General features: G+C 39.0%; 1 protein-coding gene across 1 annotated transcript in view; it reads left to right on the forward strand.

Annotated features, from left to right (window-relative positions):
- Positions 1-14,380, forward strand: part of LOC130922894 (cytochrome P450 3A30-like) — a 30,089-nt gene that overhangs the window by 2,123 nt on the left and 13,586 nt on the right. The window contains exons 3-8 of the mRNA XM_057848137.1: positions 43-95; positions 5,826-5,925; positions 9,605-9,718; positions 9,792-9,877; positions 13,037-13,179; positions 13,253-13,377. Of these exons, the coding sequence (XP_057704120.1) occupies positions 43-95; positions 5,826-5,925; positions 9,605-9,718; positions 9,792-9,877; positions 13,037-13,179; positions 13,253-13,377 (621 nt within the window). The remainder of the gene's footprint in view (positions 1-42; positions 96-5,825; positions 5,926-9,604; positions 9,719-9,791; positions 9,878-13,036; positions 13,180-13,252; positions 13,378-14,380) is intronic.

Below are 14,380 nucleotides of genomic sequence, written 5' to 3' on the forward strand. Positions count from 1 at the left end.
CACCTGTTAACCTCTCCCAACCTATTCTGGAATTTCACGTAGGGAATGATTGCCGCTGACCGGGAGTGTCACTCCAAATATGGAGATGTGTGGGGGTGAGTGTTGTTGCACAACCACACACTGACGTAGCAGAAAAATGCCACGTGACAGTCAAGGTAAATAATTACACCAAGATGAAGTCATGACGGCAAAAATTCAGATATAGGTTATAAAATGCTATGGAACTGTCGTACAAGAAAGAGTTTGTGTGATCAAACTTATTCCAATATAGTTATGGAGATTGTGAGCATCCAGAGCTGTCGTGTGCTTTACATATGATAAGGATATACAGTCCCTGACAAAAGTCTTGTCGCTTATCTATTTTGTAGAAACAATTGCTAATAACTAGGGTTGTTCCGATCATGTTTTTTTGCTCCCGATCCGACCCCGATCGTTTTAGTTTGAGTATCTGCCGATATCGATATTTCCCGATCCGATTGCTTTTTTTTTTGCTCCCGATTCAATAATAATTTTTCCCGATCATATACATTTTAGCAATGCATTAAGAAAAAAATGAATAAAACTCGGACGACATACACTACATAAGTACTGTATTTGTTTATTATGACAATAAATCCTCAAGATGGCATTTACATTATTAACATTCTTTCTGTGAGAGGGATCCACGGATAGAAAGACTTGTGATTCTTAAAGGATAAATGTGACTTTGTATATTGTGACTAAATATTGCCATCTAGTTTATTTGTTGAGCTTTCAGTAAATGATACTGTAGCCATCTGTTCTGCCCAAATGCATGATGGGAAGTGCAACCATGACTGTGCGTAGTGGTACCAATTGATATATCTTCTCTGCGTTGGGAAATAACATAGGGTGTTAAGAAAAAGATCAATTACTACCTTTCTTCCGCACATTGCTTCCCACGATGTTTCTAATCGTAGGGAAAGGGATTGTAAGGCTTTAGCCAATAAAAAAAGGCTCCAAGGGCTGCCAAAATTCACTCTACTCATTTTACGCTGCCTTTTAGCTCTTTATATAGGTAAAACGACACTATTACAAATTGAACGCGACAATGCGTGAGTGGGCCGTGCAGCGCATGCATTAATTGCGTTAAATATTTTAACGTGATAAATTTTTTTAAAAAATTAAGTACTACCGTTAATGGGATAAATTTGATAACCCTACCTTAAGCCTAAACTAAAGGCTCCGGATGAGTGTAACATATTATGTCTGTAACGTTAAATACAATTAGAAAACGATTTATTTAAAAAATATATATACATTAAAAAAAGGCATGTCCGATATTTGCCGATTCCGATACTTTGAAAATGACGTGATTGGACCTGATCGATCGGCATCCCGATTGATCGGGACATCTCTACTAATAACCTGACTAGTGTTGCAACGATTAATCGATTAACTCGAGTATACTATTAGAAAAAAAGATTCGAATTAAATTTTGCTGCTTCGAGTATTCGTTTAATTATTGTGGCGTTGTAATAGTTTATTTTGAAAGCGTTTGCATTCAGTTTTACTGATTTGAGTGGATACACTGCCCTCTAGTCTGCCTCATTTCACATGGCTGAATCCAGCTGCGCCATGTTAAAACCAACATAAGCTAAGTTTTTGTTTTAGCTAATGTTTCTTCAATGCATTTGTAATTTAGTTTATGGGTATATTTAGCAGTTTTTTGTGGGAATATGTGTCCGAACCATTTGTTAAGAGCACGATAAAAAAATAAATAAATAAAAAAGTTTGCGTTTTATAGCATTTAAGCTAGCGGACTTTTGCTATGTAAGTGAGCCAATTGTTCTTTTGTCATACATAGATCCTTATTTTATTATTATTATTTTTTTTTATACCGTTTGAGGCTCAGCACAGGTATTTTAATTTTTCATGTTCCTTATCCGATTACTCGATTATTCGACCAACTAGTTCATCGATTAATCGACTACTAAAATAATCGATAGCTGCAGCGCTAAACCTGACTTTTAATTAGAGATGTCCCGATCCGATATTTGCATCGGATCAGACGCCGATATGGGCAAAAAAATACGCATCAGTATCTGATCGGCCAACACGGAAAAATTCCAATCTAGACTTCCGATCCATTTTTTTAAAAACTGCGGTCCGGGTTTTCCAGTGCACCGATTTACATCATCCATTCCAGTTTTTGTTTCGGTTTCCCTAAAATCCGGTCCACATTTTACGGCACACCTTCAACACACTACATTTACATTACCGTCTCCCAATTTACCGAGAGACATTATCGGTAAAAATGTCAGCTGTGTGGGATCATTTCACCTTAAAGGACGACAAAGACAAAGAGGCAGAGTGCAACATATGCCACAATAAAGTCAAGCGGGGTGGTAAAGCTGTAAGAAGTTTTAATACAACCAACCTAATCAAGCATTTAGTGAAATACCACCACAAGCAATATAAGAAGTATCTTAAGAAAACCGAAGACAAAAAAGAAAGGTCCTACGCAACTAACACTGGCAGAAACTTTTGCTATGCGTGACAAACTGGCACTCAACAGTCCCAAAGCCCAGGGAATAACAAGAGTCATTGCCGAAGAGTTCATTCTGGATGACGAGCCATTATCCCTCGTGAGTAAGTATGCACCATCCAACACTTAGAACCACGGTACAACATGCCCAGCCGTCATTATATCCTTGGGCGATTCGGCCGTGGAATATTCGAGAACGATTCACAAACATCCAAATTCCGATTATTGAAATATGTCAAGTAAAGCGGAACTAATACACGGCGCGGTCTTCGGGACGCAATGAGAAACAGACCACATTGCGTCCCGAGAGTAAATATCATGCTTGTCATAGACCCGGGTAATTCCAATGCTCATGCTGCTGGATGAAATACACAAGAATACCTGACTGCTGCTGTCAGCCGCTACAAACTACGCCAACATCGTTTTACTGTAGATAATACGTAGATATCATATGTATATAGAACTAGATGCAAAATGACAGACTCGACGGCATTAGCAACAGCCGCCATCTTAAAGCAAGAGACTTCCCTAGTAGGCTGTTGTGAACCTTCCAAGCGAACCTAATTAACTTTTTATCTCAAATACTCCTAAATCGGCAAAATCATGACTTGAATCCATCTTCAAAACAGTTTTAAAACTTTCACATGTCGAAAGTAGACAGAAGGGAAATTATGGAATAACGAGAGCAATTTTAACAACTTTAACAGTTGATTCGCAAAATGAAATGAATTGAATGTAGTTTAAAGCTGCTGATACAGAATGGGGACTTGAGTATTTTATTTACTGTTTTAAAATGTTATCTTGATACTGAAATAGTCGTTTATTTAGACCTGAGATGCTTTTTATACAATTTTTGTAACTAATGCACGAAACATTAAAAGCATCTAATAGCTTGGGCGGATTGTGGGATTTTCCACTGAGGTTGTTTGTGTGTTTAGCTTTTTAAAGACAGTTTACAATATTATTTGCACGTTTTACTGACTGACTATGCAATTTCTGTTTGCTATTTATAATGTTTTGTGTTTGTCACTGAATAAACAGGTCAATTTCTTGTTACCAACCGTTGTGTGTTATTCAAACTCACCTAATTCAGCTAGCTAGTTGTTATCAAGAGTACTAAAACCTTTTTCAACATGAGTCTGACAACTAAGTAAGGAGGCTAAATAACTTTCAACGTTAACACATGCTCAGATAGGCCGGTATCGGATCGGAAGTGCAAAACAATATGGGTATCGGATCGGAAGTGCAAAAACCTGGATCGGGACCCCTACTTTTAATGATTCAATTGGTTTCATAAATGGCTCACATGAAAGCTAAGACCCTCCCAAATGATGTTGAATGTACAAAAATATATTTGTATCTCTGAAAAAAGATTGATCATTTAATGAAGACATAAAGGTCAAATTTTGGCAAGACAAAAGTTTTGTCGGCTACAGAAAGTCGTGTGAAAATTGAACAAAAAATGTACTTAAAATACAAAAATATGTTACATAAAATAAGTGAATTAGTGAGATCCAAATGTAATATTTTGTATGACTTCCATGGGCTTCGGCAAGGATTCATACAATTTATTGATGAAGTCATCAGGAACATCAAAGAAAGCAGTCTTACCTGCCTCCCAGAATTCATCAACATTCTTGGGTTTCGTCTTCCATGCTTCCTCTCTCATCCTGTTCATGTCCGGTGACTGGGCTGGCCAGTCCTGGAGGATCTTGATCTTCTTGGCCTTGAGGAACTTTGAGGTAGAGATTGAAGTATGCGATAGAGCACCATCCTGCTGCAGAATTTGTCCCTTTTTATGGTTAGGATTGTAAGAGGCAGCTATTGTTCACCAAGCCATTAGCTGCAATCAGTAACTCAAATCCTCAGATGAAAGCCAAGAAATCTGTCACGGTCCCCGACTGCGGAAGCAAAAGTCTGACCCCAAAGCAGACAACAATAACAGGGGGATTGCATGCAAGGGTTTATATGAATGCACAAAAAAACACGTGATCGCGAAAAGGGAGACAAAAACAAAAGTGTCCGTGAAAGTAGGTCTGAATCAATTTTTTTTTAAAAACGAGGGAAAACCTCGGTGAGAGGCAGACGAACGAAAAAACCAAGGCAAGGATGCAACTAGCAATGAAGAGATCGAGGATAAAATAAATAAAAACTGTCAAATCGCAGCTAGTCAATATCTCGGCAAGCCGCCTAGGATCGGTTTAAAGACACTGCTGATGAGCTGGAATTGGATGCAGGTACGACGTTGGGAAGTCATCCCACATCTGTGTAACAAAACAATCTGACCAGCAGCAGAACTTGACAAAATCATGCCAGTCGTCATACTAGCTTCGCTTGCTAGCTAGTACAGCTATTCTCCCAGTACAACCAAACCACGTCATCACCCCCAGCGTGCAATGCGGGTAAAACCTGCCGCCCTCCTAAATATGATAGATTTTTAAATCAATGGCAACATTTTATGTTCTTCTAATAACATATTTTAGTAAAAGAGAATAATTGTGGCTTATTAGAGCCAACAAGTGTTTTAGTCTGTGGTTCCCTTTAATATTAAAAAGGACACAATGTTATGCAGAGGTGTACTTATAATAATAATAATAATAATTTTATCGACAAATTTTACTATTTACAGTAGCGGCAGAGAGTTAGGAGGGGGCACGAAAAGTTAACGTCTTCCTTTGTAACAGAAAATAATTGAGAAGCACAGAATTAGAGCAAGAGAGAGAGAGTTCATTGTCACACTTAGGTTGCGTTGCTGAATTAATATTATTCCGAAGTGTCAAGAGTCTTTTCGTCAGGTTAGTAAATGAAGCCAATTGCATTGTTTGTATTCTTTGTTGACGAGACGTTACTACTTAGCACAGAGCAGTAATGTATTCTTTGTTGACGAGACGTTACTACTTAGCACAGAGCAGTAAGCTAATTAGCGATGATGCTAATCAGTGACTTAAATTTATATTGTGTTTTGGACAAGCATATTACACTTGAGTTATTGTTCGATAGTAAATTTGTCTAATATCTTTTTATAATGAAACAACACATGAACCCATTCATATAACAGCTTTCAATACAAGCTCCCATTCAAACTTTAAATTGTCATACAACAGAGTGTGCTTTGGAACTGGATTTGGATTGTATTTAAGAACAATTGGGTTAGACTGCCATTGCCATGCTAGAGTGCCATTGGTTAATAGCATAGCATCACAATAGTCTTTGCAATTTATAAGCAATTTTAAAATGCTCTTTCAATTTTTGTAACGGACTGATTTTCAACTAGAAGTAATTTTTGATCAACGCGAAGTTGTATTTTGGTTGTGCGCAGGATGTTTGATGGCAGAACGCCGGTGTTGATGGCGGCTAATCGCGAGTTTATCCAAACGGTGATGGTGAAGTATTGCACCACGGTGTTCACCAACCGCAGGGTAAGTCTCCTTACTAAAAAAATTAAATGTAGGGGTGGGACTCAAGTAAAAAATAACAATAATAACTAGGCCTGGAAACAGGACTGAACGGGCCCTCGCAGTCTGGCGCAACTCGGACGGCACGCAGGTCAGGGTGGTGACAGATAGTCCCCCTCTAATCATCTCGAGAACCTAACATGTTCGTAACTCGCCTCTTTTTTTGGGATTAGAAATACATTCACACACCTATGAGAAAAAAAAAAAAACCTATTGGAGAGAGTACTACAAAAAGGAGGCGATACTGAGCTGTGCAGCCACGGCCTTATTCAAAACCAAACTGAATCTTCTAATTGAGCCATTTAGACCAAGTGTGCCAAATTCCGTGGCTCTATAAGCTGCCTAAGTCCCTGAAAAAATATACTTCCTTTTAATGGTGAACAAAGGGTCGTCACGGCAACAGACAGACATGTGGACATGGGCCTTAAAATGTAGTATGACAAAAGGTCTACAGTGACCAACCTGAAAAGAACTGGGCATGTATAAGTAAAACGAGTGACTTTCTGTTGCTTTTTTTACTTAGTTGGCACTGTAGCGTTGATCCAGATGACCCCTTCCAAGGTACGACTCTCACCAAGCACGGGAAGATTGGCGCAGATGTATCTGCCAAGTTATGACGGTTCAAAATTTGCTTTGCCAAGTCATTTGGGGACATTTGGAGGGCGTGGCCTGGTCATATCAGGTCATTTGAGGACATTTGGGGGGCGTGGCCTGGTCATATCAGGTCAATTGGGGACATTTGGGGGCGTGGCGTCATCAGATCATTTGGGGGCGTGACCAGGTCATTTGGGGACTTTTGGAGGCGTGGCCTGATCATATCAGGTCATTTTTGGGACATCCGGGGGCCGTGGCCTGGTCATTTTGGGACTTTTGGGGGGCTTGGCCTGGTCATATCAGGTCATTTGGGGACATTTGGGAGGTATGGCCTGGTCATATAAGGTCATTAAGGGTCATTTTGGGGGCATGTCCTAGGCATTGATTTTTTTCCCTTGCAGGAGGAGCCTGTCTCATAAAAAAAGGCAGTTTCCTGGTCCCAGCAGGGGGCGCCTGGCCTAATGAGTAATATTTCAATGCAGTCATGTTTAGACTGGGAAACCTCACATACATGCCAGATATGAAAAAGATTGAACGTTTTATCAGGAAGTTTTTAGTCATTTACTGAATTTGGCGTGTTGCCACAAAAAATTTCCGACATTGGCACCTGGCCTAGGTCAGGCACATGAATGAAAACTCACCATTTTGAAAACTTAAGATCTCATATGTCTCATGAACAGTCCTACCAATTTTGAGGAGGATCAGACGTACTCCCTAGGTGCCAATGTCTTAGATATGCATCCTGTGACTCGATATAAATTTTACATTCAATTCAAAATACCCGATTTCCTGCTTGGTTTGGAATATGGGTGCTTGAGACTTTTTGGCGCAGCTTTCCACAACGTATCGACTATAGCTGTCCCGACTAGTCGACATAGTCGACGTCATCGATGACGTAAGTCCGTCGTCGAGCACAACATCCCGTCGACGGTTAATGAAGGCTTAAAAAAATATATCCATGGAAAGTTCAGAATGTCGGATGCTCTGTATGCAAGCGGGGAAAGCGGCATAAAGCCAAAAAAAGCGCACCAAAGTGTCCAAAACATTGACTTATTTCAAAGAAACAAAGGAGGGTGCACTCTTCTGTCTCTTCAATGCCAAGCTTGGCTGCACGTCGGCCGTGAATAAAACACCTCAAGCGCCGTCACCCCGTTGTAAATTTGTTTTTGTTTTTTCATTTTTTGTACACCAGAGGGTGCTGTCGCCTTACTAAATAATGATGTTTCATTGACAATGGGCCTATAAGTGCTATTAGTATCGTTCTTAATGCTAATTGAAAGGTTTATTTCATGTTATGGTTTATTTTATGGTATAAAAAAATTATATAAGGTTAAAAGGTCATAAATATATACAGTATATACAGTGATTACACTCATGGGAGAGATTGTCAATGATAAGGTAATAATTTAAGGTAAAGGCAATTCATATAGGCAATTCATTGATATACAAATAAGGTTTAAAAGAAAAAAAGGTGAAAAGTTTTTGTAAATTTCTAATTGTGTTGTTTTATTTGTGTGCGCCAAGGATGGAATTAAAGTTGTAAACCATCAGTTTAAGAGACCATCTTTCCAATCGGGATGCTACACTAGTTAATTCTGTCAGTGAACTCATTGTTTATTTGTGATTTATTATTGTTATTTATGTGTTTTGAAGGAGAAAAGATATCGTCATCGCACACACCATATAATTGTTTGCATTAGTCTAACACATACATATGGTACAGGTTTTCGTAGGCACCGTCTAACTGTTTGCATTAGTCTAACACACGTAATATAATTAATCAGGAAATAGTATCATTTTCATATTTACGGTAGGACTACACTACTAATATAAAATAAATAGCACACCATAGTTTAATGAGAAGAAATAGAAGAGATACACAATGCCGTCTTATCACAAGATTGACGCACCAACTCGTGTAATCAGCTCTCCCAGCAAACTCCAGGACAAAGCGCCTTGTCCTAAAACAAGTACAACCAGCCCGGACAGCAAAGTTGATAGCGGGCGTCCCAATCCGCGCACGAACCTAAGCCGCCCAAAACCGGCCACAGAGGGGATGACCCAAAAGCAAGGCCCAGAAACGCCTTCGACAAGGCCCGCCTCAGCAAAGACTTTAAAAAGACTGGACAATGAGATAAGACAGATTTTTTCTGCTCGGAATCATGTAGCCTTGTTTTGGATCCAGAATTGGATCTCCGTCATCTGTTTTTGCCTTGTTTTTACCATTGTCGACGAATAAATTGTCAACCTGTTTTCGGTGAGTGTTCTTCAAGCTTTTGAAACATGGAGTCAGTACAAAGAGTTAAAATAAGAGGACGCGCGAGATTCGGCCTTCCTGGCAGGCACACGCGAGGCAGCGTCAGCCGAGCGGCACTTGTTTTGGTTGGTGCTGTCCGCGGGTGCGTCTGGGCCGGGGAGGCGAATTTCAATAGTTGGTGACCCTGACGTGAACAGACTTGTACTTTAATAAATAATTTAAGTGTTCCAATATGTTTTTTGTGAATTGATAAGCGTCAACAAAAATTTCATTGCTAAATTAGTTAAAAAAAAAAAAAAAAAAAAATGTAATTATTAGATTAGTCGACTAATCGTAAAAATAGTCGGCTGACTAATCGGAAGAAAATTAGTCGTTTGGGACAGCCCTAGTATCGACTCCCCAAATTTCATCACTCTATGTTGAAAAAACTTAAAAGGAGAGGCCTTTTTAAAAACTTCATGGGGGTGCCACTGAGCCATTTTTTAAACGTTTTTTTTTACCACAACCTCGCCAAAATATCAAAATTTACGTCAAGCCGCACGTATGTTGGCGAGTTTTCCTGTATGTTAAGGCCTTTCAAATTGCCCATTTTCGGTTGATGTCTGTGTGGGTCGATGAGTGAACATGAATATTTTTCCTTCATTCTGAAGGGTTCCAGCGATAGTTTGGAGTCACTACATTCTTATACTTTTGTAGCTTTGCCGTTGCGACGTGGGGTTGTCATCCCTCCCGTTAATCCTCGCCAAGTCGGCGAGCATTGTTGACATCATATTCGTGTTGCCATCCCTGCAGGACACGCTTGTATTCGGTGCGCTAACTGATGCCATAACAGCCGTGAAAGACGAAAGATGGAAACGAATCCGCTCCTCGTTGTCGCCGTGCTTCACCAGCGCAAGATTGAAGCAGGTAGGAACGCGTCAGGACACTTTTTTCCTGGACCTTTTTTTAACACCGTTTTATTGTTTGTTTTTCAATGAAGGTGTTCTACCTGGTCACTCGATCCACCGAGCGACTGGTAGCAAGTCTGGCTAAAAAGGACCTGAGCGAACCTGTGGACATTAAACAGTATGACTGTTCACCTCAACAACTTTATAATCTTGTTTTGCAGTAATACTGACTTATTGGCTGAAAATATACGTTTTTTTTGGTCAAGTGTTGTGACACATTTGCTGTTGATATTTTGTGTCACTTCCTGTTGATTTTGGGGCATTTGCAGGCCAATTGTTGTTGATTTTGGGTTACACACTGCTGGCCAAAAGTAGGGTTGTTCCAATCATGTTTTTTTGCTCCCGATCCGATCGTTTTAGTTTGAGTATCTGCCGATCCCGATTTTTCCCGATCCGATTGCTTTTTTTTTTTTGCTCCCGATTCAATTCCAATCATTCCTGATAATTTTTCCCGATCATATACATTTTGGCAATGCATTAAGAAAAAAAATGAATAAAACTTGGACGAATATATACATTCAACATACAGTACATAAGTACTGTATTTGTTTATTATGACAATAATTCCTCAGGATGGCATTTATATTATTAACATTCTTTCTGTGAGAGGGATCCACGGATAGAAAGACTTGTGACTTTGTATATTGTGACTAAATATTGCCATCTAGTGTATTTGTTGAGCTTTCAGTAAATGATACTGCAGCCATTCAACCCAAATGCATGATGGGAAGTGGAACCATGACTGTGCGTAGTGCAAAAAGAGCAATTTCTACCTTGCTTCCCCACATTGCTTCCCATGATATTTCTAATCATAGTGAGAGGGATTGCAAGGCTTTAGCCAATTAAAATAAGGCTCCAAAGGCTGCCAAAATTCACTCTACTCATTTTATGCTGCCTTTTAGCTCCCTATATAGGCAAAACGGCGTACAGATGGAGCGCGACAATGTGTGAGTGGGTCGTGCAGCGCATGCATTAATTGCGTTAAATATTTCAACATGAAACATTTTTTAAAAAATTAATTAGCACCGTTATTGGGATAAATTTGATAACCCTACCTTAAGCCTAAACTAAAGACTCTGGATAAGTGTAACATATTATGTCTGTAACGATAAATACACTTAGAAGACGATTTAATTAAAAAATATATATATATTAAAAAAAGGCATGGCCGATATTTTTTAGCCCATTCCGATACTTTGAAAATGACGTGATCGGACCTGATCGATCGGGACATCTCTAGCCAAAAGTATTGGCACCGCTGCAATTCTGTCAGATAATGCTCAATTTTTCCCAGAAAATGATTGCAATTAATGCTTTGGTAGTCATATCTTCATTGATTGTGTTTGCAATGAAAAAACACCAAAGAGAATGGGGAAAAAAATTTAATCATTTTCATTTTACACAAAACTCCAAAAATGGGCCGGACAAAAGTATTGGCACCCTTTGAATAATCACGTGATGCTTCTCTAACTTGTGTAATTAACAGCACCGGTTACTTACCTGTGGCACATAATAGGTGGCGAAAATAACTAAAATTACACTTGCAGCCAGTTAAAATGGATTAAAGTTGACTCAACCTCTGTCCTGTGCCCTTGTGTGTACCACATTGAGCATGGAGAAAAGAAAGAAGACCAAAGAACTGTCTGAGGACTTGAGAAGTGACAAACATATCAACAGTAAATGACCAGAAATGCCCAAAATTACCATATTGGCCCAAATATAAGACAGTGTTTTTTGTAGTGCTGCAACGATTAATCGATTAACTCGAGTATTCGATAAGAAAAAAATATTCGAATTAAAAATTTTTGCTTCGAGTATTCGTTTAATTAAAGTGGCGCTGTAACGGTTTACATTGAAAGTGTTTACATTTAGTTTTATAGATTAGGGTGGGAACACTGCCCTCTGGTCTGCCTCATTTTAAATGGCTGAATCCAACTGCTCCCTGTTAAGACCAACGTAAGCTAAGTTTTTCTTTGGGCTAATGTTTTTTAATGCATTCGTAATTTAGTTTATAGGTATATTTAGTCATTTTTTGTGGTCATATGAGTCATAACCATTTGTTAGGAGCATTGTCAAAAAAAAAAAACGTTAGTATTTTATAGCATTTAAGCTAGCAGACTTTTGCTATGTTGCCAGTTGTTCTTTTGTTGTACATAGATCGTCATTTATTAATTTTTTTATACCGGTTGAGGCTTATCCCAGGTATTTTAATTTTTCATTTTCCTTATCCGATTACTCGATTATTCGAAATAACTAGTTCACCGATTAATCTACTACTAAAATAATCGATAGCTGCAGCCCTAGTTTTTTGCATTGAAATAAGACTGAAAAAGTGGGCGTCGTCTAACATTCGCGGTCTAGACGTTATACCCATTCATGACGCTAGATGGCGGCAGATATCATTGAAGCGATGTTCTGTCATGACAGATCTCAGCCAGTTTAACCAGTTTGCATTATTTTATTGCAATGTTTTTCCTTATTCAGATTTGTTTCAAGACTACAGTTACAGTTAGACTTCACTTTGATGGTTAATGCAGTTATTGCAATTTTGTTGTTTTATCACAATAGATTGGTTTATTTACATTTCAAAAACCAGAAGCCATTCATTTACGAATGTGATTGCACTTGAGTTTACATATTTAAACGTTCAGCTATTAAGATTTGAATAAGGAAAAATAACATGCTTTTTCTCTCAAATATATTGTTATAATCATTTTTTTCAGATGAACTTTAATTATTTTCTGTATAAAAATTAATTTGGTGTTCAAAAAGTCTTTTTTTCAAACTTGAGTCTTGAAAAAGAGGGGGTCGTCTTATAATCAGGGACGTCATATATTCGGGCCATTACGGTAACTCGCTGGCTGCCACTGACGGCCATAGACGTCCAATCCATTTCTCTTCAAAACAGATTGGACGTCGACTAGTGTTAAACTTATTCCAAATGAGTCATTTCCTATTTATTTGAGGACATTCCCGGAGTCACTTCCTGTTCAGTAACCCAAACTCAACAGGAAGTGACCTGTAAATGCCTCAAAAGGACAAGAAAGTGACCAAAAATCAACAGGGAAAGAAAATGCCGCCCTCTTGTGGCTGCAACGAGTAACACATTGTCACAGCATCTATTTGGGCAACTTTCTTTTTGTATTTTTATGATATTTTGTCACGTCATTCTTGGCTTCTTACAAACAAGCTGAAACTTTGCAAATGCGTTTTTGTACTTTTACAACTTATGATTTTTTTTTTTTGGAGGGGGTCAAATTGTCACTATGTGCTGTAGATTCTTTGGGCCGTACAGTTTGGACGTGGTGACTAGCGCCTCCTTCAGCGTGGACACCGACTCTATCAACCGACCGGACGACCCTCTCGTTCTGCATCTCAAGAAAATTATGGACTTCAAATTTTGGCCTATCATGTTTTTGCGTATGAAAAAAAAATGATCAGTTCATCTTCACATGTATGAAGCTTGAATATTTACCATAGTCGTCTTTTGCAGTGCTGTTTCCCTTTCTGGCTAAAGTGTGCAAGTTGGTGAATTTTGACTTGATGCCCAAAGCCAGCACTGATTTTTTCTTCAACATTATTAAGAAGTTTAAAGACCAACACCGGGAAGGACAATTGGTAAGTTTAACATACATGTAGCTTAGCATGTGATGCAAAAACGTGGTTTTGACAAAGGGACATTTTAAAATGCTATTTGTCCAACAATTTTTGTCCAGAAAACATTAAAAAAGAAATGCTGAGGTGTAAAAAAGTTTTTGCGAAAAACGTATGGTCCTGCTAAAATTTGCCAAAAATATAGCCATTCATTTCTAATGGGCAAAAAATCCTATTGATATCCAATGGCTCTATTCACCCTCCATTCATTTCAATAGCACAAAAACTTCCATTCACTCCTATTGATTTCCAACCCAAGTGACTCAATATTAAGAGGAAGTTACCCCCAAAATCGACAGGAAGTGACCCAATATTAAGATGAAGGGATCCTGAAATGCCCCCCAACCCCAAAAAAAGGGGAGAGACCCAGAAGTGCCTCAAAATCGGAACTGACCCAATATGTACAGGAAGTGATCTCACAATGCCCACCAATCAACAGATGACCTGAAATCTACACAAAGTAACCCTGGAATACCTCATAATAAACAGGAAGTGACCCAGGAATGCTTTAAAACAGGAAGTGACTCAATATGTTCAGGAAGTGACTCTGAAATGCCCCAAAATAAACAGGAAGTGACCCAGAAATGCCCCCAAATAAACAGGAAGTGACCCAGAAATGCCCCAAAATCAACAGGATGTGACCCTGAAATGCCCCCAAATAAACAGGAAGTGACCCTGAAATGCCCCCAAATAAACAGGAAGTGACCCGGGAATGCCTCAAAATAAACAGGAAGTGACCCTGAAATGCCCCCAAATAAACAGGAAGTGACCCAGAAATGCTCCAAAATCAACAGGATGTGACCCTGAAATGCCCCCAAATAAACAGGAAGTGACCCTGAAATGCCCCCAAATAAACAGGAAGTGACCCGGGAATGCCTCAAAATCAACAGGAAGTGACCCGGGAATGCCTCAAAATCAACAGGAAGTGACCTACAAAATACCTCAAAACAGGAAGTGACCCAAATTG

This window comes from Corythoichthys intestinalis, chromosome 10 (assembly GCF_030265065.1).
Source record: "Corythoichthys intestinalis isolate RoL2023-P3 chromosome 10, ASM3026506v1, whole genome shotgun sequence".
NCBI lineage: Eukaryota > Metazoa > Chordata > Actinopteri > Syngnathiformes > Syngnathidae > Corythoichthys > Corythoichthys intestinalis.